This window comes from Onychomys torridus, chromosome 18 (genome assembly GCF_903995425.1).
Source record: "Onychomys torridus chromosome 18, mOncTor1.1, whole genome shotgun sequence".
NCBI classification, from domain to species: Eukaryota; Metazoa; Chordata; class Mammalia; order Rodentia; family Cricetidae; genus Onychomys; species Onychomys torridus.
Genome location: NC_050460.1, coordinates 34,363,470 through 34,389,894, shown reverse-complemented (window position 1 = coordinate 34,389,894; position 26,425 = coordinate 34,363,470). Strand labels below are relative to the sequence as shown.

Genomic DNA, 26,425 nt, shown 5'->3' with positions numbered 1-26,425 from the left:
TCCTCCAAATAAATAAAATGCAATAAAGAAGAAATGGTTTTGTAATCTGAAAAAAAGAAAGAAATGGTAAATGTTTGAATTAATGGAAAGCAATTTCTCTGATCCTATCCTCATATCCTGTACATAGGTACTAAAATATGCAGTACTCTGTATGTTGTTATTATGTGTCAATTAAAAAAATAAAGAACACAGTATTTAAAGAATCCAAAATATAATAGTTTCCGATTTTTAGTGTTAGCTTATGTTATTTGAAGCTCAAACACACTCGAGTTTACTGGAGTGCCTTGTACACCCCAACGTTAATTAAGACTTTGGGTTGGACAACCTGCAGCTTAGATAAGAAGATGCCTTTTTTCCCCTTCGTTCCTTCATCCACCTCTTTAGAACCAGAAGCGCGGAGATAACTAGCGCTATTGCTTTGCTTCCTCCCAGGAAGGAGGGGATTCGAGACTCCCTAACGGGAGGGAGGGGACCTGGCAGTGGTAACGATTTCCTCCCGCCACTCCGGAACCCTGCCCGGGAGCGGCTGGGACTAGGAAACCAGGGAGGCGCCACGGGAGCCTCGGGGGCGGGTGGGGGCGTGACTTCAGGGAGGTGGGCGGGGCTGAGGCTGGCTGGGCGGGGCGGGGCTTAGTCGGGGCGGGGCCACGGCGGGCAGCGCGGGGTGATCCTGGCGAGCTGTGGTCTCGGCGCTCCGGGACTCGGCAGGCGCTCGGGCTGCGGTCCTCGCGCGCAGCCCCCGCTGTCTCTTTCCAAGCGGGCTCGGCCCGGTGCGGCCGGCGGCTGGGGCGATGTGAACCGGGGCCCGCGGGCGCGGCAGGTTCGCCGCGATGTGGCTCAAGCCCGAGGAGGTGCTGCTCAAGAACGCGCTGAAGCTCTGGGTGACCCAGAAGAGCAGCTGCTACTTCGTCTTGCAGCGGCGCCGCGGGCACGGCGAGGGGGGCGGCCGCCTCACGGGTAAGGGGACGCGCGCGGAGGCTCGGCCCGGCTTCTGTCCCTGCTGCCTGGCCGCGGCGCAGGTGGGGTTTCGGTGGCAGCCGCCGAGGCCAGGACGGCCCTGCCTTACGGCTTGTTTTCCTTTCTCCTTCGTGTCTCACGCGAGCTCTGGTCGGGCTTGGAGGAGCTCAGGGACCCACGGGCCGGGAGAGGCAGGTGCACCTGGATGTGACCTGGCTCGTGAACGCTGGCGACACGGCTTCTAGAGCTTGCCACAAGGCAGCGGGATCGGGGCGCCCTAGGGCCCCGCCAGGTGACAGAAGGGTGCGCCCAGGCAGGCCCGGACTTGACCATCTGGACGCAGCTGTGGCTCCAGGTGGTGGTGCAGCTGGGGACCTAAGGCCAGACTTCAGCGAGGCTTGAGAGATCCCGGACTTTCTGGCTCAGGAGGAAGGGGCTGTCTTCGCTCCGAGGGGAAACTGAGGCCGTTATACATCCTAAGCTTGCAATTGGAGTAGTGAAGCCAAGCATACCAGTTCTGGGTCCCCTTCCAGTGTCTTCTGAGGCACAATAGGTCAAAAACTCAAGGCTTTGAAGTTGCCCAAAATAAGGCGTTTTCCCCTCCTAAAAGTTACAACTCAAAGCTTTTAGGAAATGAGACCAGTTTTCATTAGCTAGAGCGCCCGTTCAATCAGAGAAGGAGAATTGCAGTATTGTTATCTAGGGGATAGAAATGAATCCTTTGGATAAGGAGCCCGGATAACAGGGATCTTAGATGATGGTCCTTTCACAACCTTCTGCAGAACAGCACTGAAGAAGTCAAAGGACCAGAATTATGCTCAGATTAATTGTTGGTGACTGTCTGCCCTTGGGCCAGTCTGGGGAAGGCCTTTTGGGAGTAGAGTGTGATTGGAGGAGAAACAGAGGAATATGCCCCTAAAACCACATGACAAAGGGCAGTATATTTTAGTTTCAGGGCAATATATTTTAGCGTGTGGGTTTGAGGGTGAGGGTGGGGGGGGGCAATATATTTTAGCGTGTGGGTTTGGGGATGGGGGCGGGGGCAGAAATCCATAATGACAACATCTTAACTGAGACTTCAGGAGTGGGTAGGAGATGGCAGGGTTCTGGTTGAAAGGTGTAGTGGGCAGTAGAGGGTTCTGGATGTGGCATTGGGTGGCCATTAGTCTCCCTGAGCAGCAGGGACAACTCTCTTTTGCAGCAGGTGGGCTTTACGGGAAAGAGTTATGGTATGAGGCCAGAGGCCACTGGGCCCTTTGTGAGCCCCTAAGCAGCACAGTGGTGGGGTTTAGCGTTGGACTGGGGATCAAGAACTTGGTAGCTAGCCGGGCGGTGGTGGCGCACACCTTTAATTCCAGCACTCGGGAGGCAGAGGCAGGCGGATCTCTGTGAGTTCGAGGCCAGCCTGGTCTCCAAAGCGAGTTCCAGGAAAGGCACAAAGCTACACAGAGAAACCCTGTCTCAAAAACACCAAAAAAAAAAAAAAAAAAAAAAAAAAACCAACCAACCAAACAAACAAACCAAAAAACCAAAAAAACAAAACAAAACAAAACCAAAAACCAAAAACCAAAAACCAAAAAAAACCCCCCAAAACAAAACAAAAAAAGGAAAGAACTTGGTAGCATCCTGCAAAGTGCAACAGAGGCCGAGAGCCTACAACACTGAGGACCGTGGCTTAATCTATGGGGGATTAAGCAGAGTATCTGATAAGTGGTCTCCTGTAGCAGAGGGTGACCATAGGGCACTTGTGAACTGGGAAGCATGAGGACAGTTTGTTCTCCAAACACTTTCTGCCCTGCCCACCCACCCGCTTAATCCACTGACTCTGTGGGATGTTTGATGTATTGCCTTGGGAAAAAAAAATGGGTGGAGCAGGTAAGGCCCGGCAGCATTCTGCTTATTCTCCGTCTAGCAGGGTCCAGACATGGAGGGCAGAGCTGCCCCTCCGTGCTGGGACAGGGCTTCAGGGAGTTTATGACTCAGATGTACAGGGGCCCTTTGTGTTGACTTCAGAGCGATGTGTACTCCTTCCTGCTGCAGGTGCTGTGTTGTAAGACCTGTGGCTTTGGTCCTCTCTGGTGCTTCCTTTGTCTCCATCTTGAGAATGTGAAGAAACTTCCCTCCCTTCTTGTCCGTGAGACACAGTCTAAAATATATAGCCCAGGCTGGCCTCTGATTCATACTTCTCTTGCCTCAGCTCTGGGGTACTGGGATTCCAGGCACATGCCTCTATGCCTAAATGAGAAATTTCTTTTCTTTTCTTCTTCTTCTTCTTTTTTTTTAATTTTTTTTCAAGACAGGGTTTCTCTGTGTAGTTTTGTGCCTTTCCTGGATCTCACTCTGTAGACCAGGCTGGGCTCTTTAACTCAAGGAGATCCACCTGCCTCTGCCTCCCGAGTGCTGGGATTAAAGGCAGCAAATAAGTGGACCAAAAGGAGAAAGCCAACCAAGAGAAGATACTTCATTTCTGAGACACCCAGGATCTCTTGTTTTGGTTATGCCAGGATGATATGTCCTTTGCAGCCTGATTCCTGACCGTTGAACATTTATTTAGCAATCTAGACTTAGTGGATTGCCCTTGAGCTTGTCTTCACTCAGCCACGTAGGAATGTGGTAGAGTCAGGACCGACGAGGCACGGGGCAGCTCCGGTCTGGCAACTGTTAGAAAACAGAAATGCAGTTGGCAGATTTTTAGCAGTACAAGAGTTTATGGTTTACATTGTGTTTAAAGGAAATAATAGGGGCTAAAATGATGAGTAGACTAGCTAACAGGTCAGAAATAAAGGAGAGCATACAGTAAGTAATCTTTTCCTTTTGTGCTTAATTTTTATTAGATACTAGTTTAGGCATACCAAGGTCCGAAGGCTAAAATAATTTGGACTGCCCATTTTTAGAAACACAAGTTTTTGTCTGAGGGTTCTAATTTATCCTCCTACCTACACACGCGTGCACGCACCCACACACTCACCTACCTTCCCTCCTTATGCACACCTGTATTTTTTTTCTCCCAGCTTTTCTATTGCTGTGACAAAACACCATGACCAAGGCAGCCAATAGAAGAAACCGTTTACTGGGGGCTCACAGTTTCAGAGAATGAGTCAGTGACCATCTTGGTGGAGAGCATGGCAGCAGGCAGGCAGGCATGAGGCAGGCATGGCATTGGAGCAGTAGCTGAGAGCTCACACCATGGGATAATAACTAGAAGGAGAGAGAGGAGAGAGAGAGGAGACTAGGAATAGCTTAAGCTTTTGAAACCTCAAAGCCCACCCCCGGTGACACACCTCTTCCAACAAGGCCACACCTCCTAATCCTTCCCAAACAGTTCTACCAACTAGGGGCCAAGTATTTAAATATTTGAGGCTATGGAGGTCATTCTCATTCAAACTGCCATATTGCCTCACGTAATGTACTTATGTTTTTCTTTTTTTAAAAAAATATTTATTTCAGGTGCATTGGTGTTTTACCTGCATGAATGCCTGTGTGAGGGTGTTGGATTCCCCTGGAAGTGGAGTTATAGACATTTGTAAGCTGTGGGTGCTGGGAATTGAACCGGGGTCCTTTGGAAGAGCAGCCAGTGCTCTTAACCTCTAAGTCATCTGTCTGTCCCCCTAGATGTTGGTTTGTTGTTTTTTAAATTAAATTGCCTGTTTATAAGGGTAGGTGTTTTACCTTTGATGGTGCTTGGTACATACTGTAGACTCAGTAAACATTTGTAAAGGGACTAGGTATATGAAAACACATATGAATGAGCCTCCTTTTTGGGGTGCAAGTTGGGTGTAGGCATAGTGACCCAGGCTAAGCTGATCCTATGGGTTTGGATCCTCTCCTACCTCTTCTGGACTTCCTGTTTACTTGCCAATCTGACCACTGTGGGAAGCTGCATTGGGTGGATGGATGTTGTGCCCTCCTCCTCTTCTTCCTCTCTCACCCCCTTTATTTTTGTACCTCCTGTTTTGGGGACCATGGTACTGACTTCTCAGGTGGCCAGCAAGGGTGGGTAAGATGGAGCTAGCCTTACCACCTCCTGCGACCCATTTCTCTTTTAAGAGAGGGTTTGCTGGAATATGAAATCCTGGGCTCTGGGAAGTCTGTGTGGCCGTCATGTCAGGTTAGAACATGATGAGTTCAGTATCATGAGATGTTTCCAGAGCTCTGCAGACAGAAGTGGTTTTGCCACCCTGGGACGGATGTAAGCTTAGACAGTGTTCTCTTGGATACAGTCTCCAGCTCGTGGGAATATTGCTTATGAAAGTTCAGTCTACCCTGGGAGAACAAAGAGCCAGCAAGTGAGCACGTGGGAGGCAGTGGACAGAGAGAGCATACACCATCTCTGCCCCTCCCCCAGGTCTCTGTGAAACCCTTAAAGCAGTAGGGATAAATATAACTCTAAAGTTCAGGCATCCTAGACTAGATGGGCCCCTCGGAAGGATTTTGTTTTAGTGCTTAGTGTTTGATTCAGTCCATTTCTCTAATAATCTTACAATTATTTTCTTAAAGAGCCTGGCTATTATAAACTTAGAACTTGAATAAGTTATTGATGTTTTTCTGGTTTGCAGAGTGCTGACCATAGCCCCCGTTCACATTAATGCATTTGTAATTATCTAAAGAGGATCAGGGAAAGGAGTAAGGGATAGTGGAACACAGTGGTTAATACTGGCTTTGGAGTCAGGATTAAGTGTGCTGGGTACCAGTGTGTGTGTGTGTGTGTGTGTGTGTGTGTGTGTGTGTGTGTGTGTGTGTGTGTAGGGGGTGTGTGTGCTGAGCTTTGATTATCCAGTCCTTAGAGCCAGAGATGTAACTCGGAGTTAAAGTGGAGCCATGCTGAAGTTGCTTTGGAGGTCAGAAGTGGTTCCACACTAGCTGTTCTTGCCTACATTTCTACCAGCACAAGGCTTCCCACAAACGTGTTAGAATTAAGTGGGATAATTAATTACACTTCCTCACCCTTAGTACCTAGTAGGTTGGGGAAAAAAAAAAAAAAGGAAAGAGTAACATTGAAAGAAACTTGAGCACTGTGAGGACTTCTGAGAATAAGCGTATAAAGAAGTTTGTTCTATTATTGTGAGAGATGGAGCACTGGCTTGGAACTCACTTCTGTAGTCCAGGCTGGCCTAGATCTCCAAGCAGTCTTCCTGCTTCAGCCTCTCAAGGGCTGGGGTTACCAGTGTGAGCCACCATGCCTGGCTTCCTAAATGCAGTTTAAAAATGGACACATTAAAAGCATTGCTGGGCAAAGTATTGCCCATTGGCAATGGAAAGACGCAGCCTGTGGTGGCTCCTACAGGTAATCCCCATACTAGAGAGAGTGAAGCAGGAGCCTTGTTATGACTTGGAGGAGAGCCCAGGCTAAGAAGTGAGTGCTATCCAGTGTGGGCAAGAGTTAGACTTCGCCTTAAAACAAAACACCAAAGCAAAACAACAACAACAGAGAAGGAAAAGACATTTTTCCAAGATTTGGGGCTTCTTCTTCTTTTAAGATTTTCTTATTTATTATGTATACAGGTGTATCTGTGCAGGCCAGAAGAGGGCACCAGATCTCATTCTAGGTGGTTGTGAGCCACCATGTGGGTGCTGGAAATTGAACTCAGGTCCTCTGGAAGAGCAGTCAGTGCTCTTAACCACTGAGCCATCTCTCCAGCCTGGTACGGGGCTTCTTAATCACACACAAAATCTTCCACCTTGCATCCTTTTGTGGAGTGTGTTGGCCGTTTGGGCATGAGTGAGGCCAAGCATGCCGTTGCCGTTTTTTTGGCTAGTGTCATGGCTAGTTTCAGTTCTCAACTTGACACAACTTAGAATTATCTGGAAGAGAGTCCTTTTTATTTTAATTCTTTAGATTTATTATTTTGTGTGTATGAGTGCTTTGCCTATATGGATGTCTGTATACCCGAAGAGGTGATAAGCCCCCATGTGAGTGCTGGGAATCGAACCTGGGTCCTTTGCAAGAACAAGTGCTCTTAACCACTGAGCCCACTCTTCAGCTTCTAGAAGAGGGTCGTGATGAGGGAGTATCTAGATCAGGCCTATGGACGTGTATGTGAAGGGTTTTTTTGTACTTGTTAATGGAGGTTGGAAGAACCCCTGAGTGTGGGTGGGTGGCACTGTTTGGAGGGCAGGATCCTTCACGGGAGAAGTGTGCAAAAAAAGCAAACTAAGAGCAGATTAGCATGCCTGCGTTTGTTTGCTCTCTGCTCTTGCTTGTGGATGAGATGGGACTAAGGGCTGCAAGGTCCTGCCCTGACATCCTGCTGTGGTGGACTGTAACCTGCAATTACAAAGCCTTCTTCCTCCTCTAAGTTGTTTTGGTCAGACTATTTTATCACAGCCCAGAAATGGAAGTAGGGCAGCAGGTATGTCTGGTACTGACTGGGGACCCACTCAGGTGACTGGATTTGTTGGTGGTTTTTGTTTCCAAGGAACATCTTCGGCTGAGCAGGGCAGCTTGTTGCACTGTGTAAGTGCCTCTGTGTTGCTTCTAGAGTCTTACTGCTTTGGTCTTGTTTCCCCAAAATACGGTTAAGAAAGAAACCATAAGTAAAGGGTGTAGTTTGAATTGGTGCAGAGATCTGAAAAGCGATGGGAGCGAAATAATGGATACAATCCCAGGTGCTGATAAACCATTAACAGAGAATGTGGTGGTTTCTAAGAATTGCCCGTACTGGGGCACAGTAAGAGCAAGTGCTACAGTGAGATGATCAAAGCCGTTCTTGGGGGCACTCACCCCAGAACTCGGAAGGAGTAAAGCCTGTGAGTGGTGGGTAGTGAGCCTCCAGCCACTGGAAACTCCTAAGGAAGAGTGACTGTGACCTGGGTGGCCCATAGCTTTAAGAAAGCGAATTCCTAGCAGGGAACGGCAAGGATTTTATGTTCTTGACTGGGTGTTCTGGTGGCATTGAGGAAGGGAGGAACTTACTGAAAGTTAAAAGTAGCAAGTGCCGTAGATAACACTTTAAAGGAAAAGTTTCACTGTGTGTGTATAAACTGTTCAATTGTATCAAAAAGTAGCCTGAGCAGGTTTTCATTGTTCTGAATTGTGGGTGTTTCCCCTTTAAGTCCTGGGACTTCTCCCCTTCTGCTCTTACCCATGGACCGAGGCAGTCATCTCTGCCTGGACCTTTGCTACAGGCTGTGCCCACTGGCTTCTTCTGCTACAAGCCCCTCACCCACCCTGCTGTGTGTTTTTTTTCTTGTCACCCTGAATTCCATTTCCTGGAAGTGTAGGACCTGCCCCTCTCCCCTTTGGTCTTGAACATCATCTACTTCCCACCTGTGCCACATCTGAGTTCCTGGTAGCTCCAGTCATCTAGATTGAAAACTAGCCGGGGTGGGGGGTGGAGGAGTGGGGGGTGGTGGGGGGTGGGGGGATGTAGTCCTTGTTCCTCTGCTGCACTCTATCTAGCTGGAGTGGTTCTTGCCTTCCGAACATGCTTGGTAAATAGTTGTTGAGTGAATGGGCACCCACGCAGAGCTGAGATGGGAGCCTGTGAGTTTGACCCTGGAAATGGAAATTCTGTGTGTTTTGAACATAGGAATGAGTAACAGAGCATTGCTTTTTAATTGTAATGCCAGTTTGGTATGCTGGAAGGACAGACAGGCAATTGAGAGTTGGTGGTGCCTGCTGTTGGAACTACCCATTGGTAACCTTACAGAAACGATTCTGAGCCACCCATAGCTCCTAGCTTGGTAGCAGCCACTTAACTCAGCTCTGTGACCCCCAGCCATTTGTTTTCTTGAATTCGTGTGGGGCTCTACCAGTCTACTGGATTTTTATCTTTTTTTTCCTACTCCCAGAGATGTGCTTTTCACAAAGGGAAAAAGGACAAATTAGCAAAATAAATACCCTAGCCAGGTGGCGGTGGTGATATACACCTTTAATCCCAGCACTCAGGAGGCAGAGCCAGGCTGATCTCTGTGAGTTCAAGGCCAGCCTGGTCTACAGAGTGAGTTCTAGGACAGGCACCAAAACTACACAGAGAAACCCTGTCTCGAAAAACCAAACAAAATAAACACCCATACTCTGCTCTCCTTAAGAAAGATGCATATCATGCACCATCCTCAGTACGAAACCTCTGTAAAATCCTGTGTAGGATGTAAACATAAAGAATAAGCCATAGACTCAACCCTGTGCACTGGTTAGCAGAAGGCTTCATTGGAGCTCCCCTCCCCATCCCCTGTGGTAACCTTTGCCCTGATTTTTCTGGGCCATCATCTTGCTTCTCTTTACAGTTTTAGCAGGTTTATGTCTATCCTTACTCAGTATATTATTTAGTTATGTATACATTTGTAGTTATGCAGTGGGAGTCATGCTTTATTCAACACATATATTTGGTTACCCATTTCCCTCAACAAAAATGCCTCTCTGACCTTGATCCATGGTGCATGCAGCCAGAGTATGCTCATTTTCAAGCGTTGGGTTCAAGTTGTTGTCTTTACTATTACGCATACTATTGCTGTGGCTGTTCATGTTTTTAAAGGGTGATTCTTTGTGTGCTGGTGCCCTCAGGGAGGTCAGGAGGTGGCATTAGATCCCCAAGAACTGGGGTTGCAGGTATTTGTGAGCCACAGTGTGGTGCCGGGAACAGAGCCAGGTCCTCTACAAGAGCTACAAGTGCTCTTGTAACCCCTGAGCCACCTCTCCAGCCCCAGGACATTACTGTATAGTGTTCACACCTGTGGAAGTTCCTGTAGAGAATATATCTGTGAGTGACTTTGGTGGGGCATATTATCCATCAAGGTGGTTTGTTTTGAGCTGAGGATCGAACCCAAGGCCTTGCGCTTGCTAGACAAGCACTCTACCACTGAGCTAAATCCCCAACCCTGGTTTTTTAAATTTTTTTTTTATATGCTGTGATAGCTCACTGACTAGCAGAAGATTTTATTTTTTTCACTTTTGGAGTTGGTCCCAGCCTTGTACATGCCTGACAGGTGCTCTACCAACTGAGCCACATGTCTGTTTCAGGGAATTTCTTCTCCTTCCTTCATGCTGTCCATCCTGTGTGAGTCAGCGGTACTCTGCTCTCCGTGAAGTCACTCAAGAGTGGGTAAAGGCTCTATCCAGAGTGTTTTCATGACCACTGGAGCAGGGGGAACGCCACTTGGTAAATGTCATATTGGCTGTTAAAGGTCCTGTCCAAAGTGGAACGTGTTTCTCTCACCCTGCATTCAGTAATGCTTCTGCCATTGTAGTAATCTCAAGGATGATGTACTGAATTATTGCTGAGATGGGATGTGAGTGGTAGGTGGCATGGTGGCCAGTGAAAGGGAACTGAATCCTCCACTGCTAAGACCTGGCAGCTTGTGCCTACACTAAGAATTCACGAGGCTAGATGCGGTAGTACAGGTCTGTAATCCCAGGACAAGGGAGGCAGAGACAGGAGGATTGGGAGTTCAAGGACAGCCTGGGCTACTTGGTGAGACTCTGCTTCAGAAGCAAAAACCACCCAAACTGCCATAGAGTGTAGTGGTAGAGTCCTTGAGTACTGTGTACAAGGGCCTAAGTTTGATCCCTAACATTGAAAATTTTTTAAAAAAGGAAATTCAAATAGTACCATAGGCATGGACTTGGAGAAATGAAGGAGAATACAGAAGGAAGAATTGCATGAGGTTGCTCTCAGGAGCAGGGGGGAAGGTCATGTTGGAGTAAGAGGACTGTGTGTCATCCATATGAGCCTTGCCAGGGTGATGTGCTTCTTTACACACACCTGTAGCTTGGATTAAATAGAGCAGAAGCTAATGTTTGGGAGAGCTTGGTAGTGTTTCTGTTAGCATGCCTGTGTGGATACTGGGGGCCAGGAAGGTGATAAGACAGTATCCTGTCCTTTCCTCAAGAGGCCTCAGGGCCAGTTCAGTGTCTGCCTGCAGTGGGCTGTGTTTAGTCTGGAATGTGTGGGGTGTGCTTTATGCAGGCTCACACCCTTGTTCAGAAATAAGCTAACCTGGTCAGGGATTTTTATTTAAACTTAAAAATAATCTACTCTAGATTTTTTTTTTCTCTCTAGAGAGGAAAGCAGTTTAGACTTAGGCTTTTTGTGCTGCCTCAAGTCTTAGAGAGGAGACTGTCACATGACATGCTCCCTCTAGGGTCTCAGGTTCTTAACCTGTAAAACAATAGTAACAATTACTATAAAACAACCCCCAAATTTTTGTATTGCAGAAGATTTCTTGTATCACACTATTTTGTTTTCCAGATATGCTGGCAAAGTCAATTTAATTACTTACAATCAGAGAAGAAGACATTCCCAGAAGGTATTTTTTCGCCCCTGAACAGCACCCAGCCCTGTGCTCATAATGCTTACAGTCTGAAGAAGGTGGAGATGGCAGTGGTGTGACAATAAATCACAAATACCATCCTGCAAATGGTGGTGACTGTGGGGAATGCCAGAGATAATATCAGATAAATTGATGCAGATTGGAGCACCGTGAAGCATGTTTCAGGACCTGTGATCTCAGCTGAGATTTACAGGGTGTGTGAGATGGTGTGTTAGCTGGGTCAAAGTTGGAAGAAAGTGCCTCAGGAAAATCGGAAACAGCATGTGCAAAGGGCCAGAGGCCACCAGCGACTGTTAAAATTGAGATTCCCCAGAGCTATTCAGTAAACCCTGTAGTAGAGGAAACAGTAGGAACCAAGGAGTGGCCAGAGGCACAGGAGAAAATCAGGAAATGTATTTTCCCTAAAGCTGAAGGGAAGTCTATGTAGGAAGGAAGGAGGGAATCCAGTCTGCTTATAGTAGGGCCAAGGCTGGCAAGACATTGGAAGCCTCCATAAGCTCAGTGTGGGCACAGAAAGAAGTCCCTAAGAGCAGGTTGAAGACCAGTGGTCATTGAGGAAACTGTAGGGCATGTGAGGGCAGTTTGTGATGCAATACATTTATTTTTCTTTTCTGTTTAAAAGTTTATTGTTCATCAGGACTGGAGAGATGGCTTAGAGGAAGAGGTGGCTTAGAGGTTAAGAGCACTGGCTGCCCTTCCAGAGGTCCTGAGTTCAATTCCCAGCAACTACATGGTGGCTCACACCCATCTATAATGATATCTAATGCCCTCTTCTGGCTAACATGCAGGCAGAACATTGAATGCATAATAATTAAAAAAAAAAGTTTATTATTTGTCAATACATAGTATCTGTGGAATGCTCAATCTCCAGGTGTGGTGAGCCAGGGGAAGAGATGCCAGGCCTTAGATGGGACAGGGTAGGATTTGTGTAATCAGGAGGCAGGTGAGGCATCCCTATGAGGGGCCTTAGGTGTCATTTCTCAAGGAAGTTTTGATTTTGAAATCATGCCAAGTACTCTGCACAGAGAAGAGATAATTACTTCAGTGACCCAGTGAGCAACTTCCTGTGCGTAATGAACACATTCATGCCTCTCCCTGGCCTGAGCTCCTACACACCTATAATTCCTGAGTGACAGAGTGTTAGGAGCATCTTTTGTTTCAATAATTGGCCTTTGACCTGGGTTCCTGCCTCAGGGATCTTAATCCTTGGGAATTCCCTGATGATAGGAGCATCCTTTGTTCTAATGAGGCAACCTATGGGTTCCTGGACCAACCATGATCAGATTTTAGAGTTCTCAGTTCCAGCCCCATGTTCCTGGGAAGAGAAAGGGCTTAGATCAAACCAATTGATTCTATATGGTGAAACTTCTATAAAAGTGCCTAAACGACAGGGTTCCCGGGGTCCAATCTGGGGAGACCACATCGCCAGGGAGAATGGTGCACCCCCAACCTCACAGAGACTGTAGCTTGTGGGTTTGGGTGTAGCTGGTTTTCTTGGACCACTAGCCTCTAACTCATGACATGGAGACTTATTATTAATTACGAATGCTTGGCCTTAGCTTAGGCTTGTTTCTAGCTAGTGTTTTTTTTTAAAAACTTAAATCAACTAATTTTTATTCATCTCTGTGCTGCCTCAAGGCTTGTTTACCTCATCTATGCACTGCCCATCCTGCTTTCCTGCTTTCTCCGTGTCTGGCTGGCTGGGCCCTGATGGGCTGGCCCCTTGCCAGCTGGCTTGCTCCCCCTTTTCTTTCTGTCAGCCCGGCATATACCTTCTCTGTCTAGCTATTGGCTGTTCAGCTTTTTATTAGACCAATCAGGTGCCTTAGGCAGGCGAGGTGCAACAGCACCACACCTGTACACAGTTAAACAAATGCAGCATAAACAAAAGTAACACACCTTTACACAATTAAATAAATGTAGCCTGAACAAATGCAACACATCTTTACATAGTTAAACAATTATTCTGCAACACAAACAAATGTAACACATCTTTAACTAGTTAAACAAATTCTGTTCCACAATACTTGGGATCTTCTGGACCTCACTTTGGACAACCCTTTATCTGATTATTTATCTGTATCCATTATCATATTCTTTATAATAAGTTGGGACTGTTCAAATAAGTTATCAAACATAAGGAAAGGGGCATGATGAGTCCTCATTTATAGTTGATATACAGGTGACAAACTTGTAATTGGCATCTGAGGTAGGTCAGTCCCTTAGGATGCGACTTTTAACTTGCAGGATCTGCCTGAGTTCCAGGTCATTGATGTTCTGATGGAATGCTGGACATCCCGTTGATAGCTGGAGAGTTGGAGAACCAGTTGATGTAGGAAGAATCCACACTCATTTGGTTTCAGAATTGTTGTGGATAGTAGTCACCTCCCAACTCAAAGAATTAACTAATAAAAGTGGAATCCAAGGATGTCATTTTAGCACTAGACAGAAATTGTATTACCGGGAGAAAGGAATTAAAGAATTTAAAACTTGGGGATCATGGGCTGAGAGTGTATCTTGGTGGTGAAGCATACCAGAGGCCCTGGAAAGTGAGTGATGTGACTTGCATGGTGTTTGGTGATTGGTGACACATGGTGCGTGGATGTATTTCATGCTGTCTGTCTTGTCTGGGGTGGATGGTGGCTTCACTGTTTTGCTCAGGCTTTTATGTCTTAGCATCACAGAAACATCTTGTTATTGATGATATGATCAGGATTTAAGCAATGCAGTTTATGTCTAGAAGGAAACTATAGGTAGATTATCACTTCAGTGACTTACATGGACTGATCAGGAGATTTGGCTTTCCTGAAATACTGTGTTAAGTTTTGGTGCTATGACAGACCAGATGATACATACCTTTCAGGAGGAGAGACTTACTTGGTTTTGGCTCATGGTTTCAGGGTTTTCAGTTCATGTCTGCTGGCCTCACTGCTGTGGGCCTGACATGAGAATACCATGGCTGAGAAAGTATGGTGGAGCAGGCAGCTTGCTCACAGTGACCAGCAAGGAGGGGAGGGAGCCCAGGAAAAGGTACAGCCATCAAGGATTTCCAGAACCCAGTGAAAGAATGTCATCAGCTGAGGACCAAGCCTTCAAGAATGAGTAGGGGGTACATTTCCTAATTAAACTGTAACAATGATTGTGTATTTCAGAGGGGTTTGAGCGCGTCTGTAGTCCATTGGCTGGGATGCAGAGGACTTTGTCTACAGAGTGCAGTGACATTCTTCCAGTGGAGTTTGCCTAGCTTAGAGGAATAGCTTAGAATAGACTCCTGTATGTTTCCCATGAGAAGCGTGTTTGAATGACAGAAACACCTCAACTTCATGAACAGCATTATTCGACCACAGAAAGGGGGTGTAGGAGGGGTGCAGAGAGCTAAAGTGTTGTTTTGTTGCGACAGTGTAAGTGTAAAACTTGAACAGGGCACGGAGCTTGCTCTCAGAATCTGCAGCTTGAGATTGATCTCGACTGTGTAGGATCCAGCAGCAACACTATCTGGCTGGTGGGAAGGATCAGGCTGGGTGTTAGTAAATACAGCATTTCCAGAGTCTGCGTGCGAACCACACCTTTGTGTTATCCTTTAACATGTAGCTTGTCTGGGATTCCTTAAGAAAAGAGGATTTGGACACTCGTTCAGGTTTCGGAGCGGATAAGGCTTAGTGCCTATGATGTAATAATGTCTGTTCGTGTGGGATTAGGTTGCAAATCAACGTGTGAGATGAAGGTTGCTTGAGGAGAAAACGACTGTAGAAACAGCGGCCACCTGTCTCTTGGTGACTTGGCTGTGCTGTAAAGAGTCACTGGATGGTGATGATGATGTCCCATGCATTTGCATGGGGCATGCTTTCTCCCGGTTACAGACAGTCCATGCTAATGTCCTGCTCAGGGTGTTTTGGCTAACACAGATTGTTGAATTTGGTAAGTCACACTTGAGATGGGAGTTGTAGCCCCTAAGGCGGCTGCAAAGCCAGAGATGAGGGCAGTGGGATATTGATGGTGTGGTTTACGGGAGCGGCAGCGCTGATTTCTGCTATTTGGATGGGCTTGTAACCACAGGGTCCCTACTAAGTGTTTCCCCTTTAGCCTAAACAAAACATTTAGATTTGAGTTGGGGAACCCATTGTAGAACTTGATGACTCTCTGTGGTTGTGGTGTATCTCATGGCACAAGCTCATTTCCCTGTTTGGATTTTTACTTCTCATGTAACCTGGAAAGCCGGATGTGAGCATTCTATATGAAAAACAAAAAGTTAAGTTAAACTCTGCTAGATGACAAAAACTTATTGAGGCTGAGGATGGATGCAGTGTGGGCACCTGCAGCAGGCTGAACAGGCCAAGCCAATGTGGCATTTAATTGCAATAACAGCAGTTCATGCAGGAGCACCTGTTGCCAGTTAACCATGCTGCAACCAGTTGACTGATTAACTGATAGCCAATCCAGGGATTTTCTACGCCTTGCTTGTTTTCCCCTGAATGTTGTCAGCTCAGGTTGTCCCTTAGCATTCTCAGAGCTTGCTCTGCTTCTAGAAGCTTTAGCTGTCTGGTTTGAGCATTGCTTGAGGAATTTGCAATTTTGGCATTGTGGGTGAACTGTGAAGCTGGAGCCCTGCAACCCCCTCCTTTCCCCTGGGCACCAGATCACCAGCATAGGTGTCTCACAGTGCATCGTACTGATGTTGGTTGGTCAGGGTCAGCTCTTTCCTGGCTTTTCATAACTCTGTGCATTTATGGTTTGAAGTCTCTGAGGCTGATAGATGCTTTGGTCTGGCCTGGATTTGGAAGGTCTGAGAGAAATAAGACCGAGTCCTGGAAGGAATCCTCAGGTGTCTAAGGAAATTGAACTGGGTTCGGTAGGAGGACATGGTTGGGTCAGCGAGAGAGGGAACCCCCCCCCAATTTACTGAAGTGGGTTCAGTAACTGGGCTCTCAGGAAGCATGGAGTTTGGGTTCCTCTGTCTAGACCCAGGGAGTCTGGAACTCTATCTTCCCTTACTTTCTCAGGGTTAGTCCATGCTGCTAGAGAACTCGTAACTGTAGGGTATGCCAAGGGCCCGTGTATGCCAGGGAGGGTATGTGATCTTTTGGGCATTTGTTAGATAGAAACTGGACTTGTCCCAGGGTCTGGAGCACCTCCATTTGGAACTCTAGCCAGCTTTATGCATAAGAATTCCCAGAGTCTATATTGCCTTTTGAGGAAAGGATAAATCTTACCAGAAATTACAATGGCCACAGTTATGGGGTTTCTGCTTTGGACAAAACTGTCTATTTATAGAGTGCATTAGAAAAGGAAGAGTCAGAATCCACAAGACAACAATGGAATGTCTAATATTACCCTTGAGACAGAATATGTCTTAAGGCCAGGCTGGCCTTGAACGTGGTCCTTTTGAGTGCTGGCCTGTATGGAGCTTTACATTTTTATTTCTTTGCTGGGGTGTGAGGTGTGAGTGAGCATGCATGCGGTCGGGAGACAGCTTTCAGGAGTCAGTTGTCTACTGTGGAAGTGGGGGCTGGGTGCTGGGGAGAGCGCTCAGAGCATCAGCTAGCTGCAAGCAACTTTACCCATGGAGCCATCTCAGTGGCTCCGGGATATATAGTTAAAATTAGTACAAAGAGGCCTTTAAAACAACTAAGTGTGTGTGTGTGTAGGGGGATGTTTGTAGATGTTGAACCCTTACATCAGTGGGATCTGTCACTTTGAACATCTTTATGTCTTGGCCCAAGTTCTTGAGCCTGCAATAGTAGAGGATCCTAGTTGGAAGGTGTCCTGTTGGCCCTGTGTTAACGGGAGCTTCTCCTTCAGTAAAAAGAACAGCCAGCCAGGATGCTGCTGGCTAAGTATATACCAATACTTAGGGGAGGTGGCTTCCACTGTTCCTGCAGCCGAGGGAAGATGAAATCACTGAAAGTTGTTTTTCTTTTCTTCTTCTTCTTCTCCTCCTCCTCCTCTTCCTCCTCCTCCTCCTCCTCCTCCTCCTCCTTTTTGGTTTTTTTTGAGACAGGGTTTTTCTGTATAGCTTTGCACCTGTCCTGGATCTTGCTCTGTAGACCAGGCTGGCCTCGAACTCACAAAGATCCGCCTGCCTCTGCCTCCCAGAGTGCTGGGATTAAAGGCGTGCACCACCACTGCCCGGCTGAAAGTTGTTTTCTTTATAGTGGAGGCAAGGACAGGTCTCTGCAGCAAGTCTCACCATTGACCATGGCTTCCTACTCGATGCTTCTCTTCGCCTTGGCAGGGACTGCCATTCCGGTCTGAAGTCTGATTACAGTAATCCTGAGGGCGTCCAGTTAACAGAGAGGCAGGCGTTCCTGGAGTCAGCTCTCTTTCCTACGTGGGCAACATGGGCAAGCAGTGAGGCAGGCCTCCTCAGAAGGAAGGGCTGTTGAGAAAGCGGAATGGGCAGGAGGGTGTGGAAGGTGCTCTGCCTGGTTCAGGTGAAATCTCTCCTGAGGTAGACTGGGTCTCTGAGGATCACTTGCCGGCGGAGTCTTGGAGAACCGTCTTTTGTTGGAGAGGACTTACCCTGCAGTTTGCTGTTTTTCTAGCGCTTTGGACTTTTGATTGGTGTGGATATTCAAAAGAATATATTTTGGGGTGCTGTTTTTTGAACTCTTCAACACCTTTCCTTAAGCACCTCAAGCCTATGTAAGGTAAACATAAATTTGTCGCGAGCTTGACAGTAGCTTTGGGAATCTTGAACTTGAGGTCTGTCTGCCACTGTGTTGTTGAATTCAGAGGTAGGTATCTATGAAACATCTGAGTCTTTTTGAAGAAAGTTAAACCACTAAAGCTATGATAGATTTCAGTGTGATCCGACAGAGTGCCCAGGTGCTTTTAATGATCGGGATGGACTGCTGGAGGCTTCTCTGGAAAACAGCTGTGTAACAAGATTTGCTAAGTAGTTTTTAATAAAAACCTGGTGCCAGATATTGGGGTAAATGCTGAAAGATCAGAGAGACAAAGGAACAGCCACTGCCACATCTCACCTCTAGGACCCCTCAGCTGGAAAAGCCTCTAGTCCCTGTCTCCTTACCTTATATACCTTTCTCAGCCCAGCCATCACTTCTTGGGATTAAAGTCGTGTGTGACTCCCAAGTACTGGGATTGATTAAAGGCGTGTGTGCTTCTCAGTACTGGGATTAAAGGTGTGTGCCACCACTGCCAGGCTCTGTTTCTCTCCTCAACTGAGTCAATCTCGTGTAGTCCAGGGTGGCTTTGAACTCACAAAGATCCAGACAGCTTTCTGTGCGAGGATGAAAGGTGTGTGCCACCACCGCCTGGCCTCTATGTTTAATCTAGTGGCTTGTTCTGTTCTCTGATCTTCAGGCAGATTTTATTAGGGTACACAGTATATCACCACACAGCTGTTGGCTGCTGGCATCGAGAAATGTGAAGAGGGTTCTAACTGGAGAGCATTGAATCATGAAGCAACAAGGTGGTTGAGGCTGACGCCGCCATGTGGCATTCAACAGATGCGCGGCCATCTAAGTGTTACACAGGAGGACAAGGTAGATGTATGTAGTTCCTTCCCTCGCGGGAGCCTTCGGAGAAGTAAATGCATGCACGTGGTGGGAAACCACAGGGAGAGAAAGGGTTGTCTGTTCTGTACCTTTGTGCAACTGCAAGGAAAGGAGGGATCCCCGTGTCAGCGTCTTTATACTGCGTCAGCATCTTTGTTCCACTGAGTACCAATCGGAGAGCTGTTTCCTTGTTGGGTGAGTCAGTTTTTCTCATCTTGGTTTTACAACATGTGGAAAATCTCAGTGCGCCTTGGTCTGTCGGTAGACATGTTTCCAGGGACCTGAAGGGATGCTCATTTGCAAATCACTGATTTAAAACCACTCAAAATCGCTTCTTCCTCAGTCATCCCGAGAAGTTAAGACTCCTAGGATGTGACTTCTGATGAACAGGTGGTAGCCAAAACTACAAGCGGTTCCTGTGAGGAGGAAGCAATGTCTTTAGTGGCTGAAGATGCATTGTACAACTATTCAGAGTTAGAATTGTGTTGCTTTTAGAATTTTGTGTGGTCTCAATGGGATGTGGGTTTGATTAGCGCTCTAGATGACCTTGTCCTCTGTTGAGGAGGTGGGGATTTGGATGAGTGCTGCGCACAGTGCCCGGTGGTCTTATTTGATCAGGTGGGTTTTTGTCTTGTTTTGTTGTTTGTCTAAGGTGAGTTTTAGTTGTGTAATCCAGGCACACCTTGACCTCACTAGGTATGGAGGATGACCTTGAGTTCCCGAGCCTCTTGCTCCCACCCCCAGTGCTGATTACGAGTGTGAGTGATGTCATGCTTAACTTGATGTCATTGTGTTGAGTAAAATTTTTTGGGAGACCGTGTGTATGGACTGGACCCCTGCACTGGCCCAGAGGACTAAGTCAAATAGGTTAGTGACCGTGATGGAGCTTTGCCTGCGGGAGGCCCGGTATCAAGGGAACGAAGTTTTAACTAACTGACTGACTGATTAAGCTGTAACCAGTCTAGTAGTTTTCCATGCTTGACTTCATGTTTCCATCACTGTCAGTTCATCTTGTTGGTTGGCGTTCTCAGAGCTTGTTGTAGTCTGATAAAGCCCCCAATTTACAAATGGTTTTTGTCTTCTTTAGCATTCTTCAAGCAAGTGCTACTGAAGAGGATCCATCTAAGGACTTTTCTCTAGCAATTTACATAATAGTATACTTAACTTTCTTTGAATTAAACTGTATAGGGACTCTGGAACTTTATTTTTAAAGCAGAGCCCGAGATTGGTTGCGCTGATGCCTGAGTCTTCCTAAGACTCCAGACAAGAGTCCTCATAAGGCAGTGTCCATTTATTCCAGAGGAACTGTTAGAAAACATATGTGAAGGGTAACCTGAGATGCCAGTGCCTGATGGACTCGCCCAGAGAGGTCATCATCCCGGAACTGTTTGGCAACACACATGCCCATATACTCTACATAACATAGATCTGTGCATTCCTGAAAAGCTTTTTTTGGTTCAGGATTGTGCAGATTAGAAATAGTCCCATTATAACTCAGAGAGATTGATTGCTTTTAAGTATGGAACAGTCTATTAAAATTTATATTCTCTAAATAAAAAGTGAAAGAATTTAATGTGGGCCTGGAAGCATTCATCTATTGATTTTTTTTTTAAAGTAGACTAAAATTTGAATAATAGTGTTGTAGTCATAAGTTTTCCAAGTCCTGCCTGTCCCAGCTGTTCGGACAAGTAAACACACAGAGGCTTATATTACTTACAAACTGTATGGCCTAATGCCTCAGGCTTCTTGCTAGCTAGCTCCTATAACTAACCCATTTCTATTAATCTATAAGTTGCCACATGGCTGTGGCTTACCAGTATTTTCACATCATGCTCCTTCTGGTGATACTGACATCTCTCTCCCCTCCGCCTTTCTTCTTGCTGTCCCCCTTCAATATCCCGCCTACCTATAACCTGACTTGCCATAGGCCAAACGGCTTTATTTATCAACCAATCAGCAACACAGATTCACAGTGTACAGAAAGACATCCCACAGCATAGTATCATTTGCCTTACAAACTAAAAGTAATTTGACTGATAAAAAGGGAGAGTATGGGATGTATTGAGTAAGCAAAGCCTGCCCTCACAGGACCTGAAGACTGTCTTGGTGGTCTAGGGCAGGAGTTCTCAGGTGTGCCTTGTATAATGCCACATATGTTGGCTTGGGCATCATTTTGTTGGGGCACATTTAATTAAAACATTTGATGTCTTCATCCTATATGAAGATCTTGACTTTTTATGGTGCTTACTGTTGAGAACAAATAGTTAGTCAGAGGCCTGGACCTCTGAGTGTGGCTCTTTTCTGCTTTAGGTATGCTGACATCTAGCCTGTGGCAAAGCACTTGGAGATGGAATGAGCAGTTTTGACTCCTGGAAGGCTTGTTCACCAGAGACTGAGGCCTGTAGCACATGTGTGTGCACAGCTGGAGCGGAGCCCTGCACTGGGAATCAGGATGCAGACACCTGTCCCATGGGCTCAGCCCTCCTGAGCTCCCGTGGAGCTTTGGCACAGCCACTTCGGTGGATGGCTGGTTCCCTGCCTCCCCTGTGCCCCCTCCTATGCTCAGCAGCTCAGCTGCTTTCTGGAGGAACCAGGGATAAAGGGGACTCATGTTCCTGCTTTAAAAATAGCCCTGACAGCTGTGGGTTCAAGGCTCCTGATCACGAGGATGGCACCTGTCTCGCTGCTGGGGCTCCTGGTCGTCATGCTCCAGAAGGGTCAGGGCAAGTCCTCAGTAAATCTGGGAATGGAGTCTCTCTTCTTGTAGATGAGAGAGCTGGGAAGAGGTTCAGTGACTGATCTGTTGCAGAGGTAGGTTCGCTTGCTTGTCCTTTACCTGAGGTCAGCCCTTTCCTGCAAAACAAAGAACCGTTGAAAAGATGGGTTCCCATGACTGTCTCCTGCCTGAAGGAGCAAGAGAGAGAAGTGGTAGTTGTGTGTTTCCTATTTTATTTCCACACAGGGCATTGTCCTGTTCCCTCAGATGCCTTACACTCACTCTGTAGTCTATATTAGCTTTGAACTTGCCATTCTTCTGCCTCAGCCCCGCTAAATGCTGGGATTAAAGACATGTCACAGCTGCTTGTAATGGTTTAACACACATAAAAATATTGTGGCAAAAACAGACGGATCATTTGATTCAGCACCTAAACCATTGGAGTGGGAAGTTGAGTGGCACTTCATGATGGGCAGCCATTTCTGCCATCTGCCTCCAGAACTTTTTATCTTCACCTGGAAATACTGCCCATCCCCCTCCCATCCCCACCAGCCCCCACCTACCACCATTCTCCTTCCGGCCTTTATGGATTTGAGTATTCTTGGTCTTTTCCGTGAGAGGAGTCATGTAGCATAGAGTCACGTATGCACGCATCTCCCACCCCACTTCTTCTGTGTCTATCGCTTAGCACAATAGCTTCAAGTGCCCCAAGGAATATATTTAAGGCCAATACTCCATCATATGCACATACCACATTTTATCTATCCATCATTCATTGACGGGCATTGAGTTACTTTCCCCTCCTGACTATTGGAAATAGACTTCTAGAAAGGTGGGTTTGCAGACAGTACAGTTATCTGTAGGTCTCTGCTGTCAACCCTTTCTTTCCAGTATGTATCCTGAAAATGGAATTGCTGGCCCATGTGGTAATTGTTAAATTTTGAGATGACCTTGACTTTTCCCTGCTGACTTCATTGAAGAAAACAGAATGGCTTAGTGTTTTCAGGTTTATTAAGTCTTGTTGTGGATTTCATGTGCTTTGTTCTAAGTGAAATGCTGCAAGTTAATTTGGTTTTGGAGGCTATTCCCAACACATCCTCAGTTCTCTCTGCATGTAAAGTGAGTGCTGTTAGGGGAAATAATAGGATTTTAGGAGGCAGGGAAAGTAATCTTGTTTCTGTTATCTGCATGTCCTTAGGCCCTGGTTTCCTCTTCTGTGAAATTGAACCAATGACACAGAACCAGGAATCATTGTGAGTAATTGGGAAAGTGGATGTGAGCTACCTGGGGCAGTGCTTCACAGGCACGGAGCTTAGTCATTAGCGTGCTGGATCCTCTTGTCAGGGAGTGTTGGGGGTGTTGTGTTGTCCTCTCATCTTAAAAGACATTGCATAAACCCTGTAGCGAGGGTTGACTTTCATCCTCAACTTCAGAAGGGAGCCAAGGGTAGAACTCAGGAGCTGGATTTGGGTCTCATGTATGCATTTATCTCCCACCGCACTTTTGCAGACTCACTGCCCTCACCTATGAGGAGGTTGGACCTCTCACCTCCCTGACTCCTGGAGTGCTTTATTTTCTAGGAACTCTGTGCTCTCTCCATAGATGGCAGACATACCTCATGGGATGTGAAAGACCTGGGAAGAGGAATGTCTAATATTCCAAGGTGCCCTTCTTCTGGGCAAAAATTTCCTGTTAGAAGTTTGGTGCCAAGTTCCTGTAGCCTAGGATTCCAGTATCTATGTGACATCAGATCCCAAGGCCCTGTTTCTCAGAGACTCTCCTCACCAAGTGGGGCATGTGCTAAGAAAATAGAATAAGGTAGGAAAGAGGTAGCTAGGGAAGGACTTGCTTTGCCCACCTCTGGCTATAGCTACCATCTACCATTAAATTCATTTATTTTCTTCTTGTGGTTCTGGGGATTGAACCTAGTGTTTAGCACATGCCAGTCAAGTGCTCCGCCTCCTCTCTCTAAGCTGCTTCACACTATTGTTAGGTATGAAAACACAGGAACCATCACCTAGCATATGTTATTGCTGATCTGGTGGTTTGGGGGCTGGACACTTTCTTTAGATCCAAAATAAAGGTTTTAGAAATAAATGGTTCAGTAATGGATCCGTCTATATACTATGCTTGCAGAAATCACTCCCAGAGAGGCTTTTGTCTATGTGCGTGTGAATGTCTTTGTATATTTTCTCAAGTTCCTGACTCCGCAAGGGCTACATAAATCTGTCAGACTGGTATTTGGAGTGGTGCAGAAGTCATGGAAAATGTGATGTTTTCCACGGTTTTTCCTTACATGCTCATCTTGTATCCTTTTAGGAGGGAGTGGCTGTGAGGAGCAGGTTCAGGAATGTGGGGCCATGTTGTGACAATCTGAACTCTGGACCCAGCATGCGGTGGGCTCCGTAGGTGTTGCTTTGGCTGGATAACCCTTGTTGGCCAGAAGTGGTGTTGTGTAGAGGAGTGGCCGGAAGGCTGCTTGCTACATTGTTTGAATGAGTGCATTTGTCATGGGAGACTTTTTTTTTTTTTTTTTTTAAACAAGCATAAAAATATCATTTTGCTCAGAGGAAACTGATTTTCTCAAGAGTGTCATGAACCTTGGTGCTCTTCGGTTGTGTCTGTGAGACAGTTTGGTTTACAGGGAAACCTTATTCTGAGGCGCTGACCCCCTCTTGTGGGAATGCTCGGCTTCCTGTGCTGAGCTATGAGAAGCCCTCCCGTGTCTCCGGATTCTCTGGCCCTCTTAGCTCCTTCATGACTGGTTGCAGCATTTTCCCTACAGCTTCACAAGTAATAACAAAATAAGTGCCGCCTCTGCCGTACCAGCCCTGGGTTATGGACCAAAACGGGGATTATATCCTGAGTAATAGAAGGGAAAAGCCGAGGTGAGTCTGGTCCCCAAACCAAGCCTCGTTTACTCTTTTTGAAACCCCTTGCCAAGTCTTTCCCTTCAGCCCTGAGCATCCGCTGAATTAACGTGGAGTGTTCCCTTACATTGAGAGAGTTTATAAAAATGGTCTGGGGGAGCTTGCAAAACAGCGGTGCAGTAATTTCCCTCATGTTCAGTTTTCATGTAATCCCTCGGGAGTTTCAGATGTCCCCAAAATAGTTTATTTAGGTATGTTCATGTGTGCATAGGCATGAGTTTGCGTCCCCATGTTCAGTGTGCATGTATGCATGTGAGAGAGACAGAGAGAGAGAGACAGAGAGACAGAAACAGAGAAAGGCAGAGAGACAGATAGAGAGATAGAGACAGAGGCAGAGACAGACAGAGAAAGAGACAGAGAAAGGCAGATAGAGAGAGAGAGAGAGAGACAGACAGACAGACAGAGGCAGAGAGAGTGAGTCAGAGGTCAATTTTGGATGTCATTTTTCTGGAGCTGTCCACCTTGTATCTGACACAGGGTCTCTCCCTGGAACCTGGAGCTTGCTGGTTTTACTGGCCAGGGTAGCCAGGGAGGTCCTTTTTTTTTTCTTTTTCTTTTTTCTTTCTTTTTTTTTTTTGTCTTCCAGCACTGGGATTATAAGCACACCTCGATTTGCCTGGCCTTTCATGTGAGTGTTGGGGTCCTCCTAGAACTTTTCCGACCTAGCCGTAGTTCAAGCCCCAGGAGCAGTTTCTAGGAAGGTTTTCTCTCACAGTCTTGAGGCATCAGATGAGCAGCACATCCATGTTCCGTTTCTGTCAAGGTTGAAAGTGCTTCTCGAAGGTCTGCGATGCTTGACTGGGGCCTAGTGCTTCTGCACTTTATCGGCAGCAGTCTGTCCACCAGTGTCCCAAGGCTACCCCACTGGCTGGCGGCCCATGCCATGTCCAGCAGCATGGACATGGCAGTATCTCTGCTGTGGCAAAGCGTGTTTGAGATGGTGACAGACCTTGGGATTTGCTAGGGAATGAACACAAGTGTGGTTGTGGGGAGGGGCTGCTGTTTTACAAACCTGACTAGTCCGGGAGTGTTTGTGGCATGTTACGTGTGCAGTATTTATGGCTCTAGTTTATCACAAAGGCTGCTGTCTTTGGCGGGGAGCAATGACGATTGCCAAGGTGGCATTATGTAGAGACTTTCTCAGTTCTGCCTGTCTGCCTGCCATCTTTCTTTCTTCCCTCTCTCTCCTTCTATTCCTTCCTTTCTTAAGACAGAGTTATGATGTCGCCCTGGCCGGCCTGGAACTTGTATAGACCAGGCTGGCCTCAAACTCACAGAGATCTGCCAACCTCTGCCTCTCAAGTCTTATGATTAAAAAGTGTGTGCCACAATGATGCCTGGCTACATATTTCTTTGCATCTTTTATTTATTTGTTGACAAGTAAGAGTGACTCTCTCTGTGTGTGTGTGTGTGTGTGTGTGTGTGTGTGTGTGTGTGTGTAAATGTGTTTTGATTATACCCACCCCTACTCATCTTGCTAACACATCTCATTCCTACCTTAATATCTTTTTATTTTTAAAACCAATGAGTCCAATTAGTGTCTTTGTAAGCATTGATCTTGTGGACTTGATCTTGTAGACTTGATCTTGAAGAGGTAACCATAGCTGTAGTGAGTTCATGAGTACAATGGCCATGTCGTGTCTAGAAGACAGGGTTTCATAGCACCCTTCCATCTCCTGGCTCTTGAGTTCTTTCCACCCCTTCTTCTACAGTGTCCCTGAGCCTGGGAGTGGTTGATACAGATCTCCTATTTGAGACTGAGGATATCCTCGAGCAGTTATGAATTTATGTATTAACCGTTGTCCACTTCAGAGCGAAGCATCTCTGGTCAAACTTGAGAGCCTCCCTAATCTATGGGTATAAAAAAAATACTCAGAAGGCAGTTTTAACAATGTGTCCATTGAGAAAAACAGCAAAACCTTTAGTATTAGGTCCTTCTAGGGGCCTATGACCTCCTGTGCCATAGGCTTTTGACCAGGTTTATAGCACAAGGCCTGGGTTTCTTTCTTTAGAGCAGGTTTTAAATCTACCCAGGA

General features: G+C 46.5%; 1 protein-coding gene across 4 annotated transcripts in view; it reads left to right on the top strand.

Annotated features, from left to right (window-relative positions):
• The first annotated feature begins 650 nt into the window (after positions 1-650).
• Tbc1d8 (TBC1 domain family member 8) overlaps positions 651-26,425 on the top strand; it is a 110,632-nt gene continuing 84,857 nt past the window's right edge. For all 4 annotated transcript variants that reach the window (XM_036167218.1, XM_036167217.1, XM_036167219.1 and 1 more), the window contains exon 1: positions 651-957. In XM_036167218.1, the coding sequence (XP_036023111.1) occupies positions 831-957 (127 nt within the window). In that variant the 5' untranslated portion in view covers positions 651-830. The remainder of the gene's footprint in view (positions 958-26,425) is intronic.